The sequence below is a fragment of the Lytechinus variegatus genome, chromosome 18 (genome assembly GCF_018143015.1).
Source record: "Lytechinus variegatus isolate NC3 chromosome 18, Lvar_3.0, whole genome shotgun sequence".
NCBI classification, from domain to species: domain Eukaryota; kingdom Metazoa; phylum Echinodermata; class Echinoidea; order Temnopleuroida; family Toxopneustidae; genus Lytechinus; species Lytechinus variegatus.
Genome location: NC_054757.1, coordinates 6,503,393 through 6,526,075, shown reverse-complemented (window position 1 = coordinate 6,526,075; position 22,683 = coordinate 6,503,393). Strand labels below are relative to the sequence as shown.

Below are 22,683 nucleotides of genomic sequence, written 5' to 3'. Positions count from 1 at the left end.
TGAAATGATTTGTCTATTGATATACAAAAGGTACAGTGAAAACCATTCTCAATTTTCTGAAAAAATGACATCTCATCGATTTTTTACCATTCGCTATGTAGGAATGCTGCTCGCATATGACGTCACAAATCAAATAATTGATATTCTAATAACTTTTTAATTATTTGATGAATTTATCTCAAACCTTCGGCAATATTTTTTATTTTTTTCTGCTATTTTTACAATAAACTTTTTCTCAGGGTGAACTTCCCCTTTAAGAAGTTAAATCTAGTGCTGTTGGAAATGGCATAACTGCTGATGACACATTTCTTTTCTTCCTTGTTATTGCAGTTTAGTCCGCGCTTCTATTGAAAAATAAAAATTTTCTGTACATGTTTAGGGGCTACTTTAGTACCATTTTTGTTTCATTCAACTTGATTCAAGTTACATTTTGTGTCACACTTTTGAGCAGTTTATGGGAGCTGTTTTTTCATGGTTGCTCCACTATGTCTTTGGAATTCGTAATGTACTGAGCACTCTACAGAGTGGATTTGGTGCGATATAAGTCTAATTATTATTATTTTTTTTTCATTTGGGAAAGTTTGAAATTTGAAGTTTAACAGTATATTTATGTGGTCATTCGCCGAGAAAGAATGAACCCTGTTGAAAAGTTTGACTTGATTAATGACAAATACTAAGATTCACACTTACGGTATGATTCAACTACTTGACATGGAGATGTGACTCACAGAATCCTTTAATTTCTTAAATAGGCAAAAGTTGTACAGACTTTAGTATTCTCCTTCAAAGAAGTCGAAGCTAAAAAAAAAAAACACCTTCCGAATAGGATCTACGTAAGAACTCAAAATGATGTGCAAATATATGATCATGAATAGTCTGAGAAAATGACAATACACCAACTTAAAAATAACTTTTTTCATCTAACATAACTCTTCTTGTTTATCCTATGATTAAGACCACTTGTCCTGATGAGATTCTAATGTTTTGTCAGAGCGATGTTTACTCTTGTTTTCTCTTCTTCTTTCTCTCTAATGTAAATGCCCGACGGCTAGGTAATGTGCCAACAACATGACTCACTTTCCTGCGGTCGTCGTCGGGATAACCCGACGCAGGAGACCTTTCAGGTTTTATTCTTAGCTGAGTTTTGTCATGCCCAACTTATCAAAGCATGTGTGGGACTGGGGAGGTCCCCATTTTTGTTTTGGTTTGATCTGGCATGGATGGAGTGTGGGAGGAGGCGTGTTAAATGATTGCCCGTGTGACGGAGGATTTTCTTTTTACAGATCAGTCCATAGGATGTCGTTTGGGAGTTGAAGTCAAGTTCTAGATGCATTGTTGGAGTGGATTTACAAAATAATGTGTCAGTTAATGAGGTAGGCCTATTGCCAATTTGAGTATCTTTAGGGATCAGCTGTTTCTCCGAATATGGGATAAAATATGTAATGCTTCAATTATTGCTAGTGGCGTATTGATTACACTACCATTCCTTATTATAAGTTGAATATTTGAGTATCCGTTGAGGGCAAGCAGATCTTCAGAGAATGAGCATCACCCTTTTATAGCATTTTTTGGGGAAAATCAATATAAAGGAGAATCGAAGCGAAACGTTTAGACTAGAGGAGGATCAACACGTATCTTATTGTTTGAAGTGAGGTCTGGAACAGAACATCAACACCATGCAAGTTTCATTGAATATAAAGTGTTGTTTTTATGAGGTTCTGCCAGACTAGCTGGGCCTTACTATGGCTCTAGAGACGGACCCCTCTAAGTTTTACAGACTCTGGTAGTTGATTTTTTTTCTGAACTACTTCGTTTCCACCCACATATTAGGACCTGGATTTTACGATAAGCAGTCTGGATAATTTTCTTAGCCCATGAAGACACATTTCAAGCTTGCTTAGAGTTTTGGATGCTGTCCAGTTGATCTAAAGTGCTTTTTTTATGAATGAGGAAAGTATTGCCAGTTATTCCCAGTTTGCAAAGATAAAATGAATATTAGCGGATCCTCTGCGTTCAGATGACGTCAATCATACTACATTCTCTCAATTATCACACAACAGGAGATGGCTAGTTTTGGTAATTGGCGATTACATAACCGGTGCGGAACTTTTGGAACTTATGAACGGAAATGCTCACAGCATATTTCAACGTAAGATCTGATCATGAGCTGTACATCCTGAAAGCATCTCTTTTACCATACTTAGTGTCATTCCCCCAAGCTACTGCTCTATGTTGGAAAGACAAGTGTGAAGCCATCGCTTTCCAGTACCATATGGTCCCTGTTCACAGACTATTTAAATAAAAAAAATCTCTTGAGAAAGTTAAAAAGTGGGCTTTTGTCAGAGGAAGCATTCATTAAGTTTTATGGTCAATCTATCGCTATCCAATTGTCTCATAGCAAGCCTTGCAAAGAGAAATTATTTTCTGTCTTGCCATCTGGCCCTGGCCTGGTTATTCATGCAATCTGTAGAATTCTAGGCAGTTGATAGGACAGCTTTGACATTCTTGTCCGGCAATGTCCAGTGATGACCCATCATGTTATCACGTTCATTCAAGATACATGCACCATGTGATGACCAGCGGAATGGCAAGTATGGCTTTTGAAGTTTGGCATTTCAAGTGTGCTTGATGTCATGGGCAGAATTGTAAGTCTTTCATGTGATTTCCTTGAGTACTTGTTCAGTAAGGTCCTGCAATGACCATCAGTTCGTCAGGTTTAGGAAAAAATGTCCTTCATGATTGATAGTCTTCATTTCTACGCCAGTGGACAGTTAGCGAGCTTCTGAAGTTTGTTTGACAATGGGCAGAATCATTAATGTTGGGAACCTTGTCTTAGATGTCATGTCTCGCAGTGTCCATTGATGACCATCGTTTAGTCATGTTCAGCTAACATTATGAAGAATACCATCATTATCCATTCATTATCTCCTAAAGAGATGAAACCATGCATATTTTGTGTCCCGGGGGGGGGGGGGGGTGGCAGTCAAATATATTGCTGTACACACGCGTGACCAAGGAATTTCCAAACACCCCCTATTTATTTACACATTTTTGTCCCTAAACAAGTTGTTGCCAAAATATGACCTAGGGGAAAAAGCTTGGGAAAAAAAACATACCCCAAAACTTGTTTTGCTAGTCTTTAAAAAAAAAGAGCTTTGGGGGGAGAACATACCCTAAATATGTTTCTCCCCGTGATTGATCATTGACCAGTCTTTCAAAACACCCTTTTTCTTGAAAATCAGTGTTTTTTTTAATACCCTTAATGAGTCCACCTGCGGACCGAGTTCAAAACTGAAAAAAATCCTTTAAACAGGTTTTTTTGGTCACGCGCCTGTACAGCAATATATTTGACTGGCCTTCCGGGATTTTGTGGGAGCTAGTGAATAGAGCAATGGGCTTAGAAAACTGCCTTCAGTTGACCTGTTTTAACCTGACATAGTGTTAATCATGGATAATTATAGTTCCATCCTTTTTAACAAGGGAACACCTGTCTCTGTATTCAGTGCCTTTGAAAGTTTCAGATTTATTCGAAGAAGATTATGTAACTGCCAAAGGTTTAGGATAAAGTACTGGCATTATTCCAGCCATAACCTCTACGTTCCCATTCCTGTCCTATTCTGGGCATGTTATTGGACTATACTTCAAGATTTTTTCTAGATAAATTTGGCTTGTTTTGGGGGTAAATATATAGTTCCATTTGTTTTACAGATTCGATGAAATTAGAGTTCTGATAGATAGATTTTATTTGGTACCTTTCATTTTCATTTGCTGATGGAGAGGTGTGAGGGCATCCATATCATGACTTCATACCACAAGTTTACAGACGGAAGGGAAATTAAAAAAACAAAAAACAATAACCTGCCCATCTTATCTTCATGGTCCTAACAAAAGATAAATATGAACTTTTGCTAGATTACCTATTAGATATAAGGGGGCAATGTCAAACATATTTTGATATGAATGAAAGTTGAACTTATTGCACTATGTGATATTAATTAAACAAGACGTCATCCGATGACAAGTTCAGACCTCATGTGGGTGTTTCTGAAGTATTGTTGGTGTTTTGACCAAGGATAAACACAAGTGTGGGATGTCCAGCACTGTCATTTAATTAATCAAAGTGACCGCTCTGATGGAATACGGCCAACTGACCACACTTCTCTGTCAGAGGAAAAACTAAAAAGGACACACGTGCCACAGCTGTAGCCAGACAAGGTGACTTGGCAAATGACAGGGGCCAAATGCAGCATCTTACTCGTACACTTTCTTAGCTCCGAGTTCACTGTAACCATGCCACCGGTCATTGATATGTTAACCGATTAGACGACCTTCAGGTGATGTCATGTTGAAGAATCATTAACCACATGAAGAGCATCCGTTTTTATGCTTGACCGGGAGGATGTCTTGAAGATCTCAAAGATAAATGAAAGTAGTTGCAGTAAACACTGATATCACAAGAAAGTGTGTGAAACCAAGCTTAATTGTCACTATATCATCAAGGATCTAGATCTGGTACAGTTACATAAACTGAACTTTGCGAAATATTGAAATCTACGCTGAAAAAAGTTCACACCGAAGATCGCTAACACAGATAAGCGCACGTGGGACAGTGTATTCTTATTGCTTTGAATGTCGGCCCGATGCTTGATCCGAACCCTGTGTTTATTTGCTAAATTGTCAGCAATTACACAATTTTTTCCAGAATACTTTGGCACATATTTTTTTATTTATACAAACAGACACTTTGGTGGTCATTTCATTGGTTTCTGTGCTCATTTTGAAATCGCTACCACAACTGGAGTTTATCTTTAAGTAATCACTGCAGTTCGTTACTGTTTATTTATGATTAAGTTGAAGTAAAAGGTGGTAAATATCTCAGACACCCTTCAAAGTTATTGTTGGAAGGAACATTTTGTTTCATGGACTTGTTTGTTTGAGAAAGGATTTCTAATTCATGTTGGTCAAAGTCACAAACATCTTTCCAAGTGACTGCTCAATGCTGGAACATTTTATTTCTTGGATCATTCATAATTGGATCAAACTCTTGAGAGCATTGTAATGGTCTGTAATTGCTTCTTGTAATGTTGCCAGAAATGTTGGAGATAATCCTTGTTTGATTTCTTTCTTTAGCAGAGTAGTTCATGAATTCATTGTAATATTCTACATTTATTGAATGCATTTACCAACTTTTTAAATGCCAGATTAATCCCTGCAAACATCACTTTGATATGTGTTGGACTAGAGTTACAGGATCATGAAATGGATCAGATAGTAGGATGTGGAGTGTGAAATCACAATCATCATTTTGGAGTGTTTGCCAAGACATTGAAGCATCCACACATCTTGGCATCTGAGAGTCTGTGAACTCATAGTCAAGATTGGCTATTTGAAGAAGTGCCAAAGACACAAGATATCTCCATCATCTCAGTCTTTAGCAAGGTGACCAGAGGATATCCTAGAGTTTTATTATCAGCGATTGTATTTCAATACATCTGTGATTGTATTTCAATCTTTTGTATTCTATTCTGACTTAGAATCTGATCAGAAGAGTGGTTATTCAACTCTTCTTTATATGTTGTATTATACAAGCTCATAGCCTTATCAATGTTCTGTGGAAGGAAGTATGAGACAAAACAATATTCAGGGTTTGTTCGAAAGGGTATAGAGCTTATGGAGCACTGACTTGTCAATTCTGTAGTTCTCATTTGTTCGATATAAATGAAATCACTTCCTCCCATAATCATTAGGTTAATTAATGATTACATGAAGGCTATGTGAATATATCCTGAATAGATATTTTGTATTTACTCTCTGGCTTGTTACTGAATATTTTGATGATACATTATCAGAGTCATTGCTTTTTAATTCTATTCTACAATCATGGACTAGTTGTTATAATCAGTCTTGAATTGAATGGATAATTTACTAACCTTGTATAGGAAATCGGGTCGCTGGCTCATTAAGAAAAGAAAGTTTATAATTAAGATAAATGTACAATCTCTGTGTTGGTTGGACATTAGTAGAAGTTGATTATCAGTCGTAGTACCTTTCTTTGGGCATCAATTCATGTAGACAATAAACATCATCACATGCCAGATAGAATTAATCAGTTAAATTTGGAAATCAACTCTTACTAAAACTTCTCAGTGAATCCCTATTCAAACAAAATTGGGTCAATCATTGAATTTTATTGTTAAAGACAAATTCCAGTTCCAGTTCTAATATAATGATCACCCAAGTGTCTGTTTGTATGAATAAAAAATATGTGCCAAAGGATTCTGGGAGAAATAGTGTAATTGCTGAGAAATAAGCGAAATAAGCGTGGATTCGGTCACTTCCGTCGGGTCTTTATTCCAGCAATAATAATACACTGTCCCACGTGTGACTATCTGTGTTGGCGGTGTTCAGTGTGATCGTATTTCAGCGTAGATTTTATGATTTCACAAAGTTCAGTTTATGTAACTGTACCAGATCTAGATCCATGATGATATAGTCATACTTAACTTTGGTTTTTTCAGACTTTCTCACGAAATTAGTGTTTTACTGCAACTACTATCATTTAGCTTTAAGTAGGACAAGTTTGGACATTGAACTCTCATGGTGATTCCCACTTAACCTAGAAAGTTGACATTCAATTAATGATACCGGATGTTAACGAACATAATCCTTCCACTGTTCCTTCCTGTCTTCTCTCACTCGATAACGATAATCAAATCAATCAATCAACACAAACTAGAATGGAAGTTGTTCAAGCGTTGAAATAAGCACCTGTGAGCCGGGGGCAATTTTTTTTTTAAATTGCCCCCGGCTCACGGGCTTTTTACAGGAACCGGGGGAAATTTTCTGGAACCAGGGGCAATTAAAAAAAAAATATATATAATGGTGAACCACACCACAAATTTGTTTATAGTAAGCAATTTTTTAATTAGTACATGAATAGCATATGCTAAGTATATAGGCTTATTCAAACATTTAAGAAATCAGATTTAAATGTTTAAGTGTTTTGACACCCTCACTCCACATCCCCTTACAACCACACACACATGGGCTTATTTATTTTTTGTCTTTAATGAACCATGATCAATGAACCCCCCCCAAAAAAAATCTAAAGAAATGAATAAAATAAAAATTTTAAAAAAGAGAGATGGAGAAAGATAGAATTCAGATCAAATAATAAATTTAGAAAAAAAAAAAAGTTTTTTTTTTGGTTTGAATCACGGGAGTGGGTGAGTGTTTGTGTGTGATTGTGGCTGTGAGGTGCACTTGGGTTGCATAAAAATTATGTTAAAGAAATTAATAAACAAAATAAAAAAAACTCAGTCTATTCAAATTCCAGCACATAGCCGGCCATAGGCTATGTACATGTATTGTAGGTTCACGTACCTTAAGTTTTTCACAAGTTATATGAAAACGCAGATCTCCACAGAAAATGCCTTTCATTCTGGGAGAGTCTGAATTCGGTGAAAATGTATTCATTAATAACTTAAATATTCATCACAATGAAGAAATCATAAAGTTTTTTGACAGTTTTCAAAAATTAACATGAAATCTAAACTCTATCTCAAATGGAAAATCACCATCACTTAGGCCATTACTGATAGAATTCTCACCCAGAGCTCTGGCAGACAACATGAGCTCAAAACTGGCTTGCTAACACCACACTCAAGTGCACGCGGCGTCCTATTTTTTTTTAGATGGAGCCTTGTTTGATTATTCATTGTCTGATATTTACCCCTCTCCAGGAAAGAAATTAAAAAGCTACAATTCACAACTATAAGCTAAGTTATTTTGGATTATTAAGGCTCCGTTTTGACAAGCAAGGTCGGCGACTGTGAGGATAAAAGACTTACACATCGTATGTGCTGTGAACAGGGATTTATCTCCTGTGCAATTCGAATTACTATATCACAGAATTGTGATATCCCAACTTGAAATGTGTGCATTAGAAATTGCACATGGTGAAGTATCGAAAAGCGCTACCGGAAGAACGCGCGCACATGTATTGCAGGAAAAAAAAAGACGGACGTAGCTCTCTTTTTATGGTGCAGAAAAAAACGCACTTGGCAATTTTAAACTGTATTTATCGTAAATTGAAAGTTATTTGATGTTGGCTTTACAGATATTTAAATTACATGTATGATATGGCTTCACTGCTCACTCACGGCGGGCGCAATTACCTGGAAAATATTTGCGCCCGGTTGTCAAAATTTTGATGATTTTGGGGCTTCATGGGCGCAATTGATGGCGTTATGAGCGCGAATTTGCGCTCAGCGCCCGCTTATTTCAAGGCTTGGAATGGAAGTTGTTCAACTATTTGTTGATATAAGTTCATTTGTGCAGGGTTAATTGGCAGAGTGCATTGAGAACCTGTAAAGGGTGATAATTCAGTTATATGGCTGACTCTGTAACACAATCTTAGCAATCGATCATAAAGAAGAAATTTTCATGACTGATTGCATTGACCACAATGTACAATCAGTTGTGAAAATCAATCATACCATTAGTCACTAATCTTTGTGTTACTTGACTCTTACTAAATAAACAGGGGAGATAAGTAGTGCATTATTGTGTTAATTAGTTCATAACATTTATTTATATTGGTAGTACAGCTATGACCAATGTTAAGGCATATAGACTTATGATATTTCACAAAGTAGGCGTAGAAAGAGAATTCTAGATGTGTCTCTCTGTGCCAAGATAATTTGCCGACTACCTATGGATATTATTTTAGTGTTGGATATGTTTTCAAAGGACCAATTGTTCATAGGATATGGTTTACTCTTATTCCAGTTATGCCTGAATTTCTTGCTGTCAATGGCATACTTCAATCTTCCCTCTTTTATTTTGTGCTACAGACCGGAAGGAATGCATCCGATTCTCTCAAAGGCATAACAAACAATTATATTACCTCCTATCAATCAAAACCGATGATAGCCAACCCCAAACTTGTTTACCCTTGATACTACTTCCACATCAGCAGCTGATGACGAGCCCAAACCTTGTGCTCCCCATCTCGCACTTCTCTCCTCAACTTGGTGTTGCGGAGGTGGTAGAACCTTCATCTGTCGCCATGGTGACCCCTCCACCTTCCCCCTCCAAAGCCACAGGCTCCCCATCCCCCTCCCCTTCCTCGTCCTCAACTCTGACTCTTCTGGAAGGGGTAGGTGAAGCTCTCATCTTCGTCCTCTACGTTCTCTGGGTCCTTCTCTCGTCATGTGCGGTGTTTCTCTTCAGCTCCTCCCAGGTCGCCATTACCATGGCAGCACCAACTCTCCAGAAATGTAGACTTGCCTGGGAGTCTGATAAAACTAAAAGTTCAAAGGAAGAGGGTAAGACGATGGAAGGTGAAGGGAAAGAAAGTGGGCCACTTACAGGGGGAGATGATGGTGGAGATGGGTTCACGGGTGAGCTTGGTAAAGACTCCAGAATAGCATTAAACAAAGGGGGAAGAGGAACAGGAGAAGCAACGGAGAGTGGATTCTTCGAGGACAAGGATGTTGGAAAGCTCTTTGAAACTTGCGATGGTGAGGAAATCCTGAGAGGCGCAGCATCCACCAGTGTTGGTGATGGTGGTAGTGGTTGCTATGGTGACAACAGCATCGAAGTGATAACTTCAGCTCCAGAGGAAAGCATTGATGGAGATTGGATCCAGACCAAATACGATGACGAGAATGGAAGCTGTGAGGATTTATTGGATGTTAATAGAAACCTCCGGATTGGTGCAAGGAATCGTAAGAAGCTCTGTGGAGTAACCGGTGGTGAGGATGATGATGATAGGGATGCGGTTGATGAAGAGGTGGTTAGCAGATCAGACTCAGGAATCGAGATGATGGAGCCTGATAAACCAGTAGATTGCCAGGTGAGTTTTTAAAGGTGTAATTGTAAATAGGGGCTTTCACACCTGCTTGATCACAAAAATACCTGTAAATTATATTTTTGCATTCACACCTGCCTGAACGAGAAAAAGTTGTAGTTTGTGACTGCACCAAGACCCACATTACCCTGGCAAGCAATGCACATTCTTCTGGTTTTGCATCAAATGTTCTTGTAATTTGAATTTCCATGACAATTACATGTATTCCTGTTAATTTGGATTAATACCAATAAAAGTTCTTATTACTTTGAAAAGTGGCTATTTGTAGGTATTTCCCTCTCCAGAATATCTTGAGAACTTTGCTCTCACACAGGCAAAAATACCAGGTATTTGTTGTGATAGAGTGGATGTAAAAGCATATATTCTGTATTCCATGGCCTCATTTGATTTTTTATTAATTTGACTTGATATGATATTAATCTTAACTGACCACTCAAAAAAAAGCTGTAGAGATCAATCTCAAACTGAGTTTGTTTTTAATCAAAAGCTAATCTCTAATTGACAGGACCCCCAGATGCTCAAAATCATTCATAGCAACTTGGATTATTTTGAGCTGTTCAGTAAAAGTAGGTATCCTGATGATACACGTGTGTGTTTGTCTGTATGTTAGTTTGAATGGATGTTGGAAGTGTCTGCTTATGAATGAATAGAGAGTATCACTGTGTCACTGTAGAATATTCATTATGTGTCTTTGTGTGCAATTCCTGTAATTGTTTGTTTTATTCTCATAAATGTGCCCTTTGGTAATAAATGTTAAGGTAAGTTATATCCTCATTATTTTTTATTCAAATACACAAGTCCATTTGTCATCATGATTTCATCTAATAATTTTTTTTTCAAATGCATGATTGTGTTTTGTATGTTCAATTATTTGAATGACTGTACTATTTACTTTTCAGATCTCATGTCTGAAAAAAATATGAATTCACATCAATGTTAATTCAGGAATAGAATGTTTTTATATTATCTCTTTAAAGCAATTATCATTATGTTTCTTTACAGTAGACGATATTGTGCAAGGGAAAGTTTGTTGTTTTCTTGCTTTCTCCTCAGGTGATGCAGACATTTCATTCCATTCTCGTTATTTTGTTATGTGTGTAATGTTTTGAATACCTGTTTTTGACACCGTTCTCTCTACCGTCCTAAAACTAATCAGCTGAAAACTAGTTTAATGTGTGATGAGAACGGTCGAAGCAGTCTTGGTATGTCATTCAGGGCCTGCTTGGAGAGCAGTTCACAAGAGCCGAAGTAGGTACCCTGGTAACTAAGAATTATTACCAGCCTTATACCTTGGTCACATTTGTTCTACGGAGGCAGTACGGCGAGTCGAAAACAGCCGTTTTAACATTTTTTGTACCAGCTACATATAGGTGGTTTGAATAAAAATGAATAAAAAAAGCGACTGTTTTCTACTCGCCGTACGGCCGCCGTAGAACAAATGTGACCAAGGTATTACTCTACTACACATGCACACTCCTGAAACTGATGATTGGCTCGAACTTCTATGATACCCCTTTCATAAACCTATCCTCCAATTAGCCGCCTAAGAGTAATGCGGATAATTCAATAAAAAGTGCGTTTATAAACTCCGAAAATAATCCGCACCATTTTTACGAGCGCCCGTCCTGAAAAAGGAGGATAATCATCATGGCAACCGCACACACCCCCTCCGATGCAGTTGTGTTGGAAAAGGGTGACCTTGTGACCGCTCCATGGCAATTATCCGCATTACTTTCGAAATCTGTTCATAAAGTCAAAATCTGGTCCCGATGCTGCTATTATGCGGATAATTGCAGCATCAAAATAATGCGGATAACTCTGGTCCTCCTCCGATTTTAGGACCAAATTATGCTGCTATTAGCCGCATAATTGGGTTTATGAAAGGGGTATGAATCTCCTCTGCAAATGTGAACGCAGGGTAATTTTTTTCTCTTTCACGATTACGATTACGACATATCACTCCAGCTGGTAATTAAAAGGGAGGACAAGGATGGGATGATTAAGGTAGAGGAGGAAGTACTTGTTTTCCAAAGGACAGGAATATACACCAACCATGTAATGTCATGCTTTGATTGCCCTACGGCTTGGGTTGGAGAAAGTACAGACGGGAGCTGTGATAACTTTTACCTTTAATTAGTCAGTGCCAGAAGGTTGTTTTCTGTGTAGGCGGACCAGAAAAGAAAGATAAAAATGCAGGGAGTGATAATGTGATATGCCCATTGAGAGGACAGACAAGCCTTGTAGAATATAAGAAAGAGTACACGTTCTATGATCAACCCTGTAATGGGAAAACTTTACATAAGTATGTCCAACTTCCGATTCAGTCATGCAGACCAATGATTTACTGAAAGGGTTATTAAAATCAAGATGTAGGTACAATAATCCAAAAGTTGGTCACATTTAGAAGGACATACAAAAATTGCTCCATAAGCAGCTTAGAAAAATTCAATAAGATAGCCCCTATAACTCTGATATGTAAAGATAATAAATTAATATTAACATATTTATTGCATTGATTTGTACTGAACTCTTCCTTGAAAATGCACATGATTTGCATCCAAGCACTGAACTGTTTATAATTTCTAATGCAATTATGCCTATTACCTGTATGACGAATGACAGTTAAAATCTTCAGAAAAACCAGGCTCTTCCAAACACCACAGGGAACTTGGGTAACTTGGAACTGCTACCCTGGAAGTAGCTGTTGGGGAAAAGAGAAAAGCAATTGGAATGGGAAGAGATATTGTCATGATGGCAGGAAACTGCGGAAGTCAAGGGTAAAAATGATTGTTGTCTTGCCATCCTGACAGGAGAAAATGATATATGATGCATCCAGGAGCTGCCTTAGGGAACAGGATAAATATTTACCAGAGAGCTACATTTACATTACATTTCATTCACACTAGCGCAATTGTATAAACATTCAATGTATGATAGATGATGATTTTTTTTCACTAATGTGAATGCCTTGTAGTGTTGTCTTTTCTGGATCTGGAGGTATACGGTGTAGGACTGTCCATGAAAACTTTCTTGCAATTTGTTAATTTGTGCCACATGATAAGAAATTGAGGTCTCACACATGAGGAAACCAATGGTTTATATTCTAATTTGAATGCTCACAGCTAAAAATCAAGGCTAATTTTTATTTGCATTTTTCAATATTTGTCTGGATTTGATTAAAACACTTGAAAATAATGTTTTTTCCCTAGAAATATTTCAAGGAACCTTCCATTTTTAAAAGTCATTTATGATTATTTCGTTGTTTTTATCTGTTTTCGTTACTTGTTGGTCATTCATTTTTTCTTTTTCTTCCTCACATACCCTTGAGTATTAAATCATGTGGATGCTTCACACGTAGTCATACCTGTTTTCTAAAAATATATCTTGTGTGAAAGGGTCTATTACGCTTCAGTAGCAATGGAACACATTACCCCCAAAGGAAACAAGTCATAGATTGGACTGCCTCATGTATGTATGTATGTTAAGAGATTGCTGATGGCAGGGAAAAGTGAATGTTTAATGTATGAATTCATGAATGTTGCCATCATCTAGTCAGGAACTCAGAGAGCTTCCTTCATCTTCCTCCTTTGTCAGTTGAGGCTAACAGACTGCAGAAGTGTTTTCCCAGCATCTATGCTTTTTCCTTATTGATTTGGCAACTACTCTCATGCTTATGAAAACATATTATTTTACTTCTTGTTGATATTATCAATTTTGAGTTATCAGTTTTTTACAAATATGGTTATAAATATGAAGAGGTAGTAAAACTGGAATGGAACAATTTTAAAGATTACAAAACATGAATGAGATTTTTTTTAGACGATTTACTGTAGGTGCTGTCGCTCAGTGAATAAGTCTCCTAACTTTGAACACAAGGTCGGGTGCTCAAGTCCCATGACTGCACTTACTGCTTAGATGCTGAGTTTGATAATAATAATAATATGCAACATTTATATAGTGCTTAATACAAATGTTTCTCAGCACTGCATACTATTACCCTGGCTTTAGCACGGCTACTCTGATCGGGCACATCAAGCATTGAAGGAATTTCTTCCTACCACGTACCCATTTACTACACCTGGGTCGAGAGTGGCAAATGTAGATAAATGCCTTGCCAAAGGACACTAGTGCTGTGGTGGGATAATTACTATATAGAAAAGCAAGTGTGCTGCATGTATTATGATATGGAATATTAGATTATCCAAATTTCATTTTAAATTCAATTCTATTCTATTTCACTTAATTGATTAATAATAAGCATACACTTCATAATAACATATCATTGAAACATTTAGGCCTGTTACAATGAATAAATCAATCCTTTTTGTGATGATCCTGATAGTAAAAATGTCGTTTTAGAAAGGACATTATTTTTATGGAAATCGTTGCTCCAACAAAAGCATGGCATAGCATCCATCACAGTGCAGTATCCTCCAATTCGTACTCTGATGACACTGAACATATCAGAGAGAATTGATAACTGAGGCTTTGCATTCCTGCTGAGATAAGGGAAATGTGATACCTCTGATATCCTAAAATCTGTTGAACTTCAACCTACCGAACTGCAAGGCAGTGTCGTGTCATGCAAAATGTGTAAAGGTGATTTGCCTTTGGTTATGGTGTAGGTCTTCATGTTTCCCTTGTACAACATGATATGATTTTTATTCTCAACTCTCACTGTTGCCTGTGGTTTTGGCGGAGGCCTACTGAATCTTACTTCATTATCGAGAACTTGTAAGAATATTAAAATGATATATTCAATCAACAGATTAGAGAATTATGTAACCACATGTTCTTTTTAAAATCCAATTAATGTACTTTTAGGAGGACACTGTAAATCATAGTTTTAAATGACCTATTATCAACAACTAGTATGAATTTAAACGATTATTTGTTATCGAGAAAGTATTTAAGGAATATGATATGATGGGGGGGGGGCTCAAACTTCTGGCAGTTGTTGTGAATAGAATTGTGATGGAGTGACATTGAGATGATACGAAACCTGAAGAGATTTTTGGATATGGAAATGTTTAGCATGAGTCATTAATGATATGGCAATTGTAGATATTTATGACAGTGTGTAATGTGACAAAGTGCCACATCCACTTCTCTAAAAAGAGTACATGAATTATTCATTTTTCTCCAAAATCATTCCACGGGCAAATGTTTGCTAATACAATTTCCACATGAATTCTCTGGAGGTCCCTTTCGTGCATGACATGCACATTCGATTGCTCTGCGATACGATGCTCTGGTGTTGCCAGCTTACAGGCATCCTAGGAATTTGTACGCCTTATGAGCTGTCACCCCCGCGATCAATCGTCAATTGAGATTTCAATCTTGGGAGAGATGTTGCGGACCCCTCATGCATGCTCTCCGGCTTACCCCCCTTCATTTGTGTTAATTGATACTCATGCCAGTGTTAATGATGAAGACATTCCTCGGTAATGAGCTTTCATGTGTAAGTCAGGGAGATGTTGATGGTTGCCTAGCAACAAGAGCAATGGGGTTAAGGAAGGCATCATCTTGGAGTGTAGTTGATTGTCAGAGGAATGATATGTATGTTTTAACCACCATTCCCTTATTTACATCAGTAGGGTTTATTGACTGGTATTCATGTTAGGAGCAAGAATTGGTTATAAACTCTTGCATAATTTGGGGATGTTGACTGTTGCCTAGCAACAGGACAAGGAAGGCATCTTCTCTGAGTGTAGTTGATTGTCAGAGGAATGATATGTATGTTTTAACCACCATTCCCTTATTTACATCAGTAGGGTTTATTGACTAGTATTCATGTTAGGAGCAAGAATTGGTTATAAACTCTTGCATAATTTGGGGATGTTGACTGTTGCCTAGCAACAGGACAAGGAAGGCATCTTTGAGTGTAGTTGATTGTCAGAGGAATAATAAGTATGTCTAAGCTACCACTCCCTTACTTTCGTCAGTTAGTAGTATCACTGGTATTCATGTTGGGAGACAGCCTAAGAAACAAATTCTGATGTGTAAGTCAAAGGGATGTTTACTGTTGCCTAGCAACAGTACAAGGAAGGCATCCTCCTAGATTATAGTTGATGGTTGAAGAAATGATATTTTTTCAACTTTATCCAAGCTTATTTTATTGTAACAAGACTCTTGCATAACTTGGGGATGTTGACTGTTGCCTAGCAACAGGACAAGGAAGACATCATCTTGGAGTGTATTTGATGGTAAGATGAATAATAAGTATGTCTAAGTTTTCTAAGCTACCACTTCCTTATTTCTGTCAGTTGGTAGTATCACTGGTGTTCAGAATAGGAGACGGCCTTAGAAACAAACTCTGATGTGTAAGTCAAGGGGATGATGACTGTTGCCAGCAACAGTGCAAGGAAGGCATCCTTTTGGATTGTAGTTGATGAAATAATATGTTTGCTTCTTTATCCAAGCTTATTTTATTGCAGATTAAGTCCAATGAAGGTTGGTTTATTCATCAACAAACATGTATAATTGATAAAGATTGGAATTTGAAATTAAAATTCATGATGATTCCAGATGTACCCATTTTTTTTTTCCAGTTTACAAGATCAAACCATTAAACATACTTTTTGGAAATGACTTTTTTGTTTGTTGTGGTTGACAACGAAAGCTGATCAATTGATAAATAGACCCTGGACGTTATTAAGATATCATGATTCAAATCAATTCATGTACTTTTTGCTGTTTTCTAGACCAAGCTATGTGGTTGGTTATAAATGTTAACATGACTTACTGCCCTTTCACACGAAAAAAAAAAGAAATTTGAATGAATGAATCCAGTGGAAATAAGTCTAATGAAGAATATTTAGCACGTGTGAAACCAAACTAGAACATGATTAGAATTGTGAATGCTAATCACAGTCACGATTACAATAGCAATCATCATTCCAATGATGATTCAAGATTCACATGTGAAAAGGCCCTTAGGCTGGTTCATTTATTGATTGACAGATACATGAAAGATCATGCACTTTGTGAATTGAAATGTGATGCAAGCAGTCATTTGAGGAGGAAACCAGAAAAAAATCTATAAGATGAAACAGACAATGGTACATCCTTGGGGTCATGATCGCATTGGATTAGATTTGAGGTGGGAGGGACGGCCCCCCCTAAATTTTTAGTTGAGAACCTTTTTTTTTTTTTTGCTTGTCAATTTTTTTTCCTGCAACCCCTCCCCCTAAATTCAGGTGGACCCCCTAAATTTGTTGTTGTACCCCCAAAAAAATTTTGGTCGATAACCTTTTTTTTTTTTTTTGCTTGTCAAATATTTTACCTGTGTCCATCCCAAAATTTCTGATGTGGACCCCCCCTAAATGTTTTGCTTTCCACAGCCAATAATCATTTATCAACAAAAGCGGATACTACTGACAAGTAGATCATTGGATTTCAGATAATTTCAGTGTGGCTCATTCATTCCTTCATTCTTTCATTCATTCATTCTTTCATTCATTCATTCATCCATCAAGATGAACAAAACTGATACAAAAAGAATATTTGCACCTTCCTCACCAGTAAAAAATGTGTTTATTTTTCAAACTTGTTCTGGCCTTGAAATATAAGAGAGCTTTTTGCATTCACACCCACAAGAAAGAGATAAGTTCATACGATTTATGAGCAGGTAATTAGATGCTAATCTTACTGGTGAGAGCACACATTCTTGTCTTTCCTAATTTTTTCTTGTAATTTGCTTTCACAAATATCCTTACAAACTGGGGGGGGGGTGGGATTCATTTGAAATTCCCCCAAATTTTGAAAACTGACTCATAATCTGCAATTATTTTCTTTGGAAATATAACACGTGTCTTATCCTTTCAAACCAGCAGAACACCTGGTAGTTTCTGATCAGGGTAGAACCCCCAGTTAGGAAACTCCAGGTATTTTTCCCGATGGGGTCGGTGTAAATACGCCTAAAGCTCCTGGGCAGTCGAATAGGAAGTCAGCCAAGGGAAATGCTTCCGTCCTAACGGAAATCCAGCGTCTCTTTACAATGTTTACCTTGCTATTTTTATTCCTGGTTATATCGTAGAAAATCTGTGAATGTATCTGTATATATATATCTCATTGATAATATGCCTTGGTGTAACACGCTCATGTTCAAGGATATGAGGTTGATAAGGAGCTGACCATAACTCATGTATCTGTGAGTGCACTTTTGAGATAAAGGATCGTAATGCGTTAGGATCAGTCTTTTGTGTTATCCTTTTTATACGCCTGTCCTACGTGACGCATTATTCTCATAATATATTGGAGTGATCTTATGCAAGGAATATTTTCAAAATGTTTTGTGTTTCTTCTGTATTTCTGGATGTGGATCACGGAGATGTCGTGTTTATTGATGCATCAATGTATAAGTATGTGTGCATTTCAGATGTTGGATAACCATTGGTTTGGATGAGTCTGTAGACAGTGTTTCCATATTTTTCTCTTTCTTCCAAACGTTTTTTTTTTTCATTTCTGGTTGTGATACCTCCTGTATCATGCGCTCGTGGGAGCAATGATTAAATTTGTTGATATGTGGTATCATCACGATATGAATTAGACCTTGATATCTTTGTACGAAGGATCTCTTTTGTGAATGGCAACATTGGGGAAAGATATCACTCAGGAAATATTGGAAATGCATTTGATTTTGATTTAAACTGGAAAAGCAAGCATGTGGGTGTTACAAGACATTTGCTCCTGCGACGATTGCTTATCCCCTTATTTCTCTGAAAATGAAGGGTTAGGGGATAGGGTTGTTGTGTTTTGGTTCAGAATGATGTATTTGAATGATGCGAGGATTATGATGTGGGTAAGGGTTAGGTTTGATGTTAGAGTTCATGCTTGGCTTAATGTGAGGGATTTCTGCAGGAGCAGTTATTTCTCTCCAATGTCAAGGAGTTTAAAACAGAACTCCTTGCTGATATCGGATATACATTTTCTTACAAAAAACAAGTCTCATTTATTAATGTTTGTTAAGGTATAATCATGGATGTATGAACTATGCTGCCTGGTTGTACTGTAATAATAATGCTACTAATAATAATGGTATATTTCCCTAGGGTAGCCACTTCAGTTCCGAAAACTGTTCTCCGAGTGGGCCCTGCTATTATCATTAACGCGGCTAAGCTAGGCTACCTATTCAGGTGCACACAGCTTTTTGAGGAATTATTTCCTTCCGGTTCCCATTTACCTCACCTGGGTCGAGTGCAGCACAGTGTGGATAAATTTCTTGCTGAAGGAAAATATGCCATGGTTAGGATTTGAACCCACAGCCCTATGTTTGAAAGGAGAGTGTCAGAACCACACATCATGTACTGTCTGTATCATGGTGGTCGTGCAAGGTCATGGTTACACTGGATTTGTTGATTGTATCGTGAGTCATCTTCTTTGTCTGATAAGAATAGGTCATGGTGTGTGAAGTATATTCCACTTTATCCGAAGTGCCTCATTACTGTACTTGTTAGCATTGATTCATGATGCTGACATGATCATAATTAGGGGGGGTTAAAGGTTGAGTGTGTGCTGGAAATGAAAAGAGGGCCTAATTGGATAACAAGCTCAACCTCAAGTAGGGGTAATGATAGTTGCACCTAGGTATGGAACTTTCTTATACCCCTTTCATAAACCCAATTAAAATGAATTAGGCGGCTAATAGCAGCATAATTTGGTCGTAAAATTGGAGGAGGACAAGAGTTATCCGCATTACTCTGATGCTGCTATTATCCGCATAATAGCGGCATCCGGATAAGATTTTGAGTTTATGAACGCATTTCCAAATAATGCGGATAATTGCCATGGTGCGGTCACAAGGTCACCCTTTTCCAACACAACCGCATCGGAGGGGGCGTGTCCAGTTGTCATGGCGATTATCCGCCTTTTTCAGGACGGGCGCTCGTAAAAATAATGCGGCTTATTTTCGGAGTTTATGAATGCAATTTTTATTGAATTATCCGCATTACTCTTAGGCGGCTAATTGGAGGATAGGTTTATGAAAAGGGTATTAGTTGTTCCCTCTGCCCTCTGGAAAAAGCCAGCTATCATGATTGTTGATTGTTATTGTAATTTTTAGAAATTAAGTTGTTTGGATAATTGCATGGCAATGGTGTTTGAATGATAATTGATAAATGAGGATGCTGATGATGTTGAAGATGGTGATCGTTGAAATCATGGTGGTGATGATGACGGCAATGATGGTGGTGATGATGTTTAGGATGATGATGGTGATGATGATGATGGTGATGGTGATGATGATGGTGGTGTTGATGATGATGATGGTGGTGGTGATGATGATGATGATGATGATGGTTGTGGTGGAGGTGATGATGATGGTTGTGGTGGTGATGATGGTGATGACGGTGGTGTTGGTGATGATAGTGATGATGTTGTTGAAGATGTTGATGATGGTGAAAGTGATGAAGGTGATAGCAGAGATAATGTTGGTGATGTTGTTGAAGATGCTGTTGATGATGTTGATAATGACGATGATGGTAATGATAATGTTGACGATGATGATGATGATGGTGATGATGACGATGATGGTAATGATAATGTTGACGACGATGATGATGATGATGATGGTGATGGTGATGATGATGATGATGATGATGGTGATGACGATGATGGTAATGATAATGATAATGTTGTCGATGATGATGATGGTGATGGTAATGATGATGATAATGATGATGATGTTGATGATGATGGAAGTGATGGTGTTGAAGGTGGTATTAAGGTATCAATGGGAAAGGTGGATGTAATGTTGATGATTGAAATGGTGGAGGTATTGGTAGGAGCAGGAGCAAACAGTAGTATTGATGATGCTACTTTGTATTATTGCTAATTTGTGACAATGAATTTGAAGAGGATTGCAGCAATAGTTCTATTTTCAGAGTGATCAGTCAGGGTCCTGAGTAGGTCATTTTTTATTGGGAGTGTCCATCCTTAACAGTTTGACTTTTCCTGACCCTTCAGCTGACCACAGAACCTGTCGAATAACATTTTTGAAAAGTGAAAGCGTAGTGAATACTCTTGATTAGTGTTTGAAGTTGGCTGTATGGACTATGGAAGATTGTTTCTGAATGATGTCATAGACTCCTGGATATTTCTAATTGGTAGTGAATGTGTTGCTTATTGATTTTGATAAAAAGGAAGGATAAACTCATCGGATAGTAAAGTATTATGTGATGCTTCGAGATTTGTGTGGAATTTTGAGGACTGTTGTTTTGCTGTTTTTATTTATTTCACGCTTATCTTGAGTGTTTATCAGTGAATTAGCTGGAACACTTTGCCATATATAAGTCCAGCTGATATTTTTATTTCATTGCTGATATTTTGAATTCTTTGAGCATTTAGAATATGCATTTTGATGAACTTATGATCTAACGATGCCAGTTTGTCAAGCAATGCTTATTGTATTCTGTTGAAAAAAGGGGATACATTTCAGGAGCAAATCTTTGTTTGTCATATGGTTTGTGTATGTGAGGGCATGAATGATAGAATGAGAGGATGGTTTGATGAAGAATAGAACGTGGGTATGAAAGCAGACCTGCCCACCAGCACGTTTTAGGCGTATTTAGTGCGTTTTTGTAACCAAAATATGGCAGTACGTTTTTCTTTAAAACATATGTTTTTCGTAAAAAAAAAAATTTTCTTTATTTCATTTTTTACAAAATAGTAATTTATTGAAAAAAATCCTCTCTATACGTGTCTATTTCGTAAAACGTACACAAATATGGTTATAAGATCAATGTAATTTTAGGTAACTTGTTTTTTTTTAATCATTTTGTAAAAACCAGGGTGAGATACACATGTTTCAATGTTTTTTTTTCATCTGCAAGAGCAGTGCGCATTTGCAGCTTGAGTGCTGCGATGAGCGAGAGCGCCAAGCATTCTATTATGAAATACACTTTTTTGGGAAAAATGCATTTTTTTTTATTACAGAATACAGAGGTTGGCAGGTCTGTGAAAGGTAATAATATGGATGAGGGTGGAATGGAGGCTAAGGAAAGAGAAAGATGGATTTTATAATAATATATCAGTTATTAAAAGTAGAGTTAACAAAATTGCCATAATAAACTGTGCTTCAATATCGAGACTATACTCTAGGTATTTATTGGTCACTGTTTTTACACCAAGTTATCTATAATTCATGAGGCAGAATATTGGATCATATAAAGTAAACTCTTGTGAAATGGAATTGAATATGGCATCGAATTTCATAATAAAAATGAAAAATAATGCAGTTGGGATGATAAACCGATCTAAGTGGATATTCATGATTATGACTATCTTGGGAATTGTCAAAACTGGGCTATATGCCAGCTGAATTTTAGGTTCTGCAAGATTGTACAGGAATTGACCCCCTTTGGCCCAATTCACATAGAACTGTTGATACTTTTCTTTTGTTAGAGAGGGAGACCTGCTTGATCTGAGAAGTGGTTTGGAGAAATGATAAGAATAAGAATTCAAATAAAATGGTTTAGGAACTTGTAAATTACTTGCTAGAGATGAGAATCTGCACAATTATGTTTAAATTCCTTTGTATTATTCTGATTTCAAATGGAAATACTATTAGTGTGTAAAAAGTGATAAACAGTGATGTAGACTTATCATGATCTAGGACCTCTATTATGATAGGTACCTATTTTAAACCAGTATATTTAGCATTTTGAATAGTCAGTCGATGTTAGCACAAAGTATTTGCCATAATTATTTTGTCCATTTTGCCCCAACATGGTGCAAGACTGAATCAATAATCAATTTCCTTTAATCATCCTTGTAAAGTGAGAGATCAAAAAGAAGCAGTATTTATATAT

General features: G+C 37.1%; 1 protein-coding gene across 2 annotated transcripts in view; it reads left to right on the top strand.

Moving 5' to 3' along the window:
- Positions 1–1,044: 1,044 nt before the first annotated feature.
- The window catches only part of LOC121432253, a 31,428-nt gene continuing 9,789 nt past the window's right edge, over positions 1,045–22,683 (top strand). The window contains exons 1-2 of one of the 2 annotated variants that reach the window (XM_041630107.1): positions 1,045–1,373; positions 8,856–9,859. In XM_041630107.1, the coding sequence (XP_041486041.1) occupies positions 8,984–9,859 (876 nt within the window). In that variant the 5' untranslated portion in view covers positions 1,045–1,373; positions 8,856–8,983. Of the gene's footprint in view, positions 1,374–1,998; positions 2,646–8,855; positions 9,860–22,683 lie in introns of those variants that run through there. The other variant, XM_041630108.1, reaches the window with a different exon arrangement.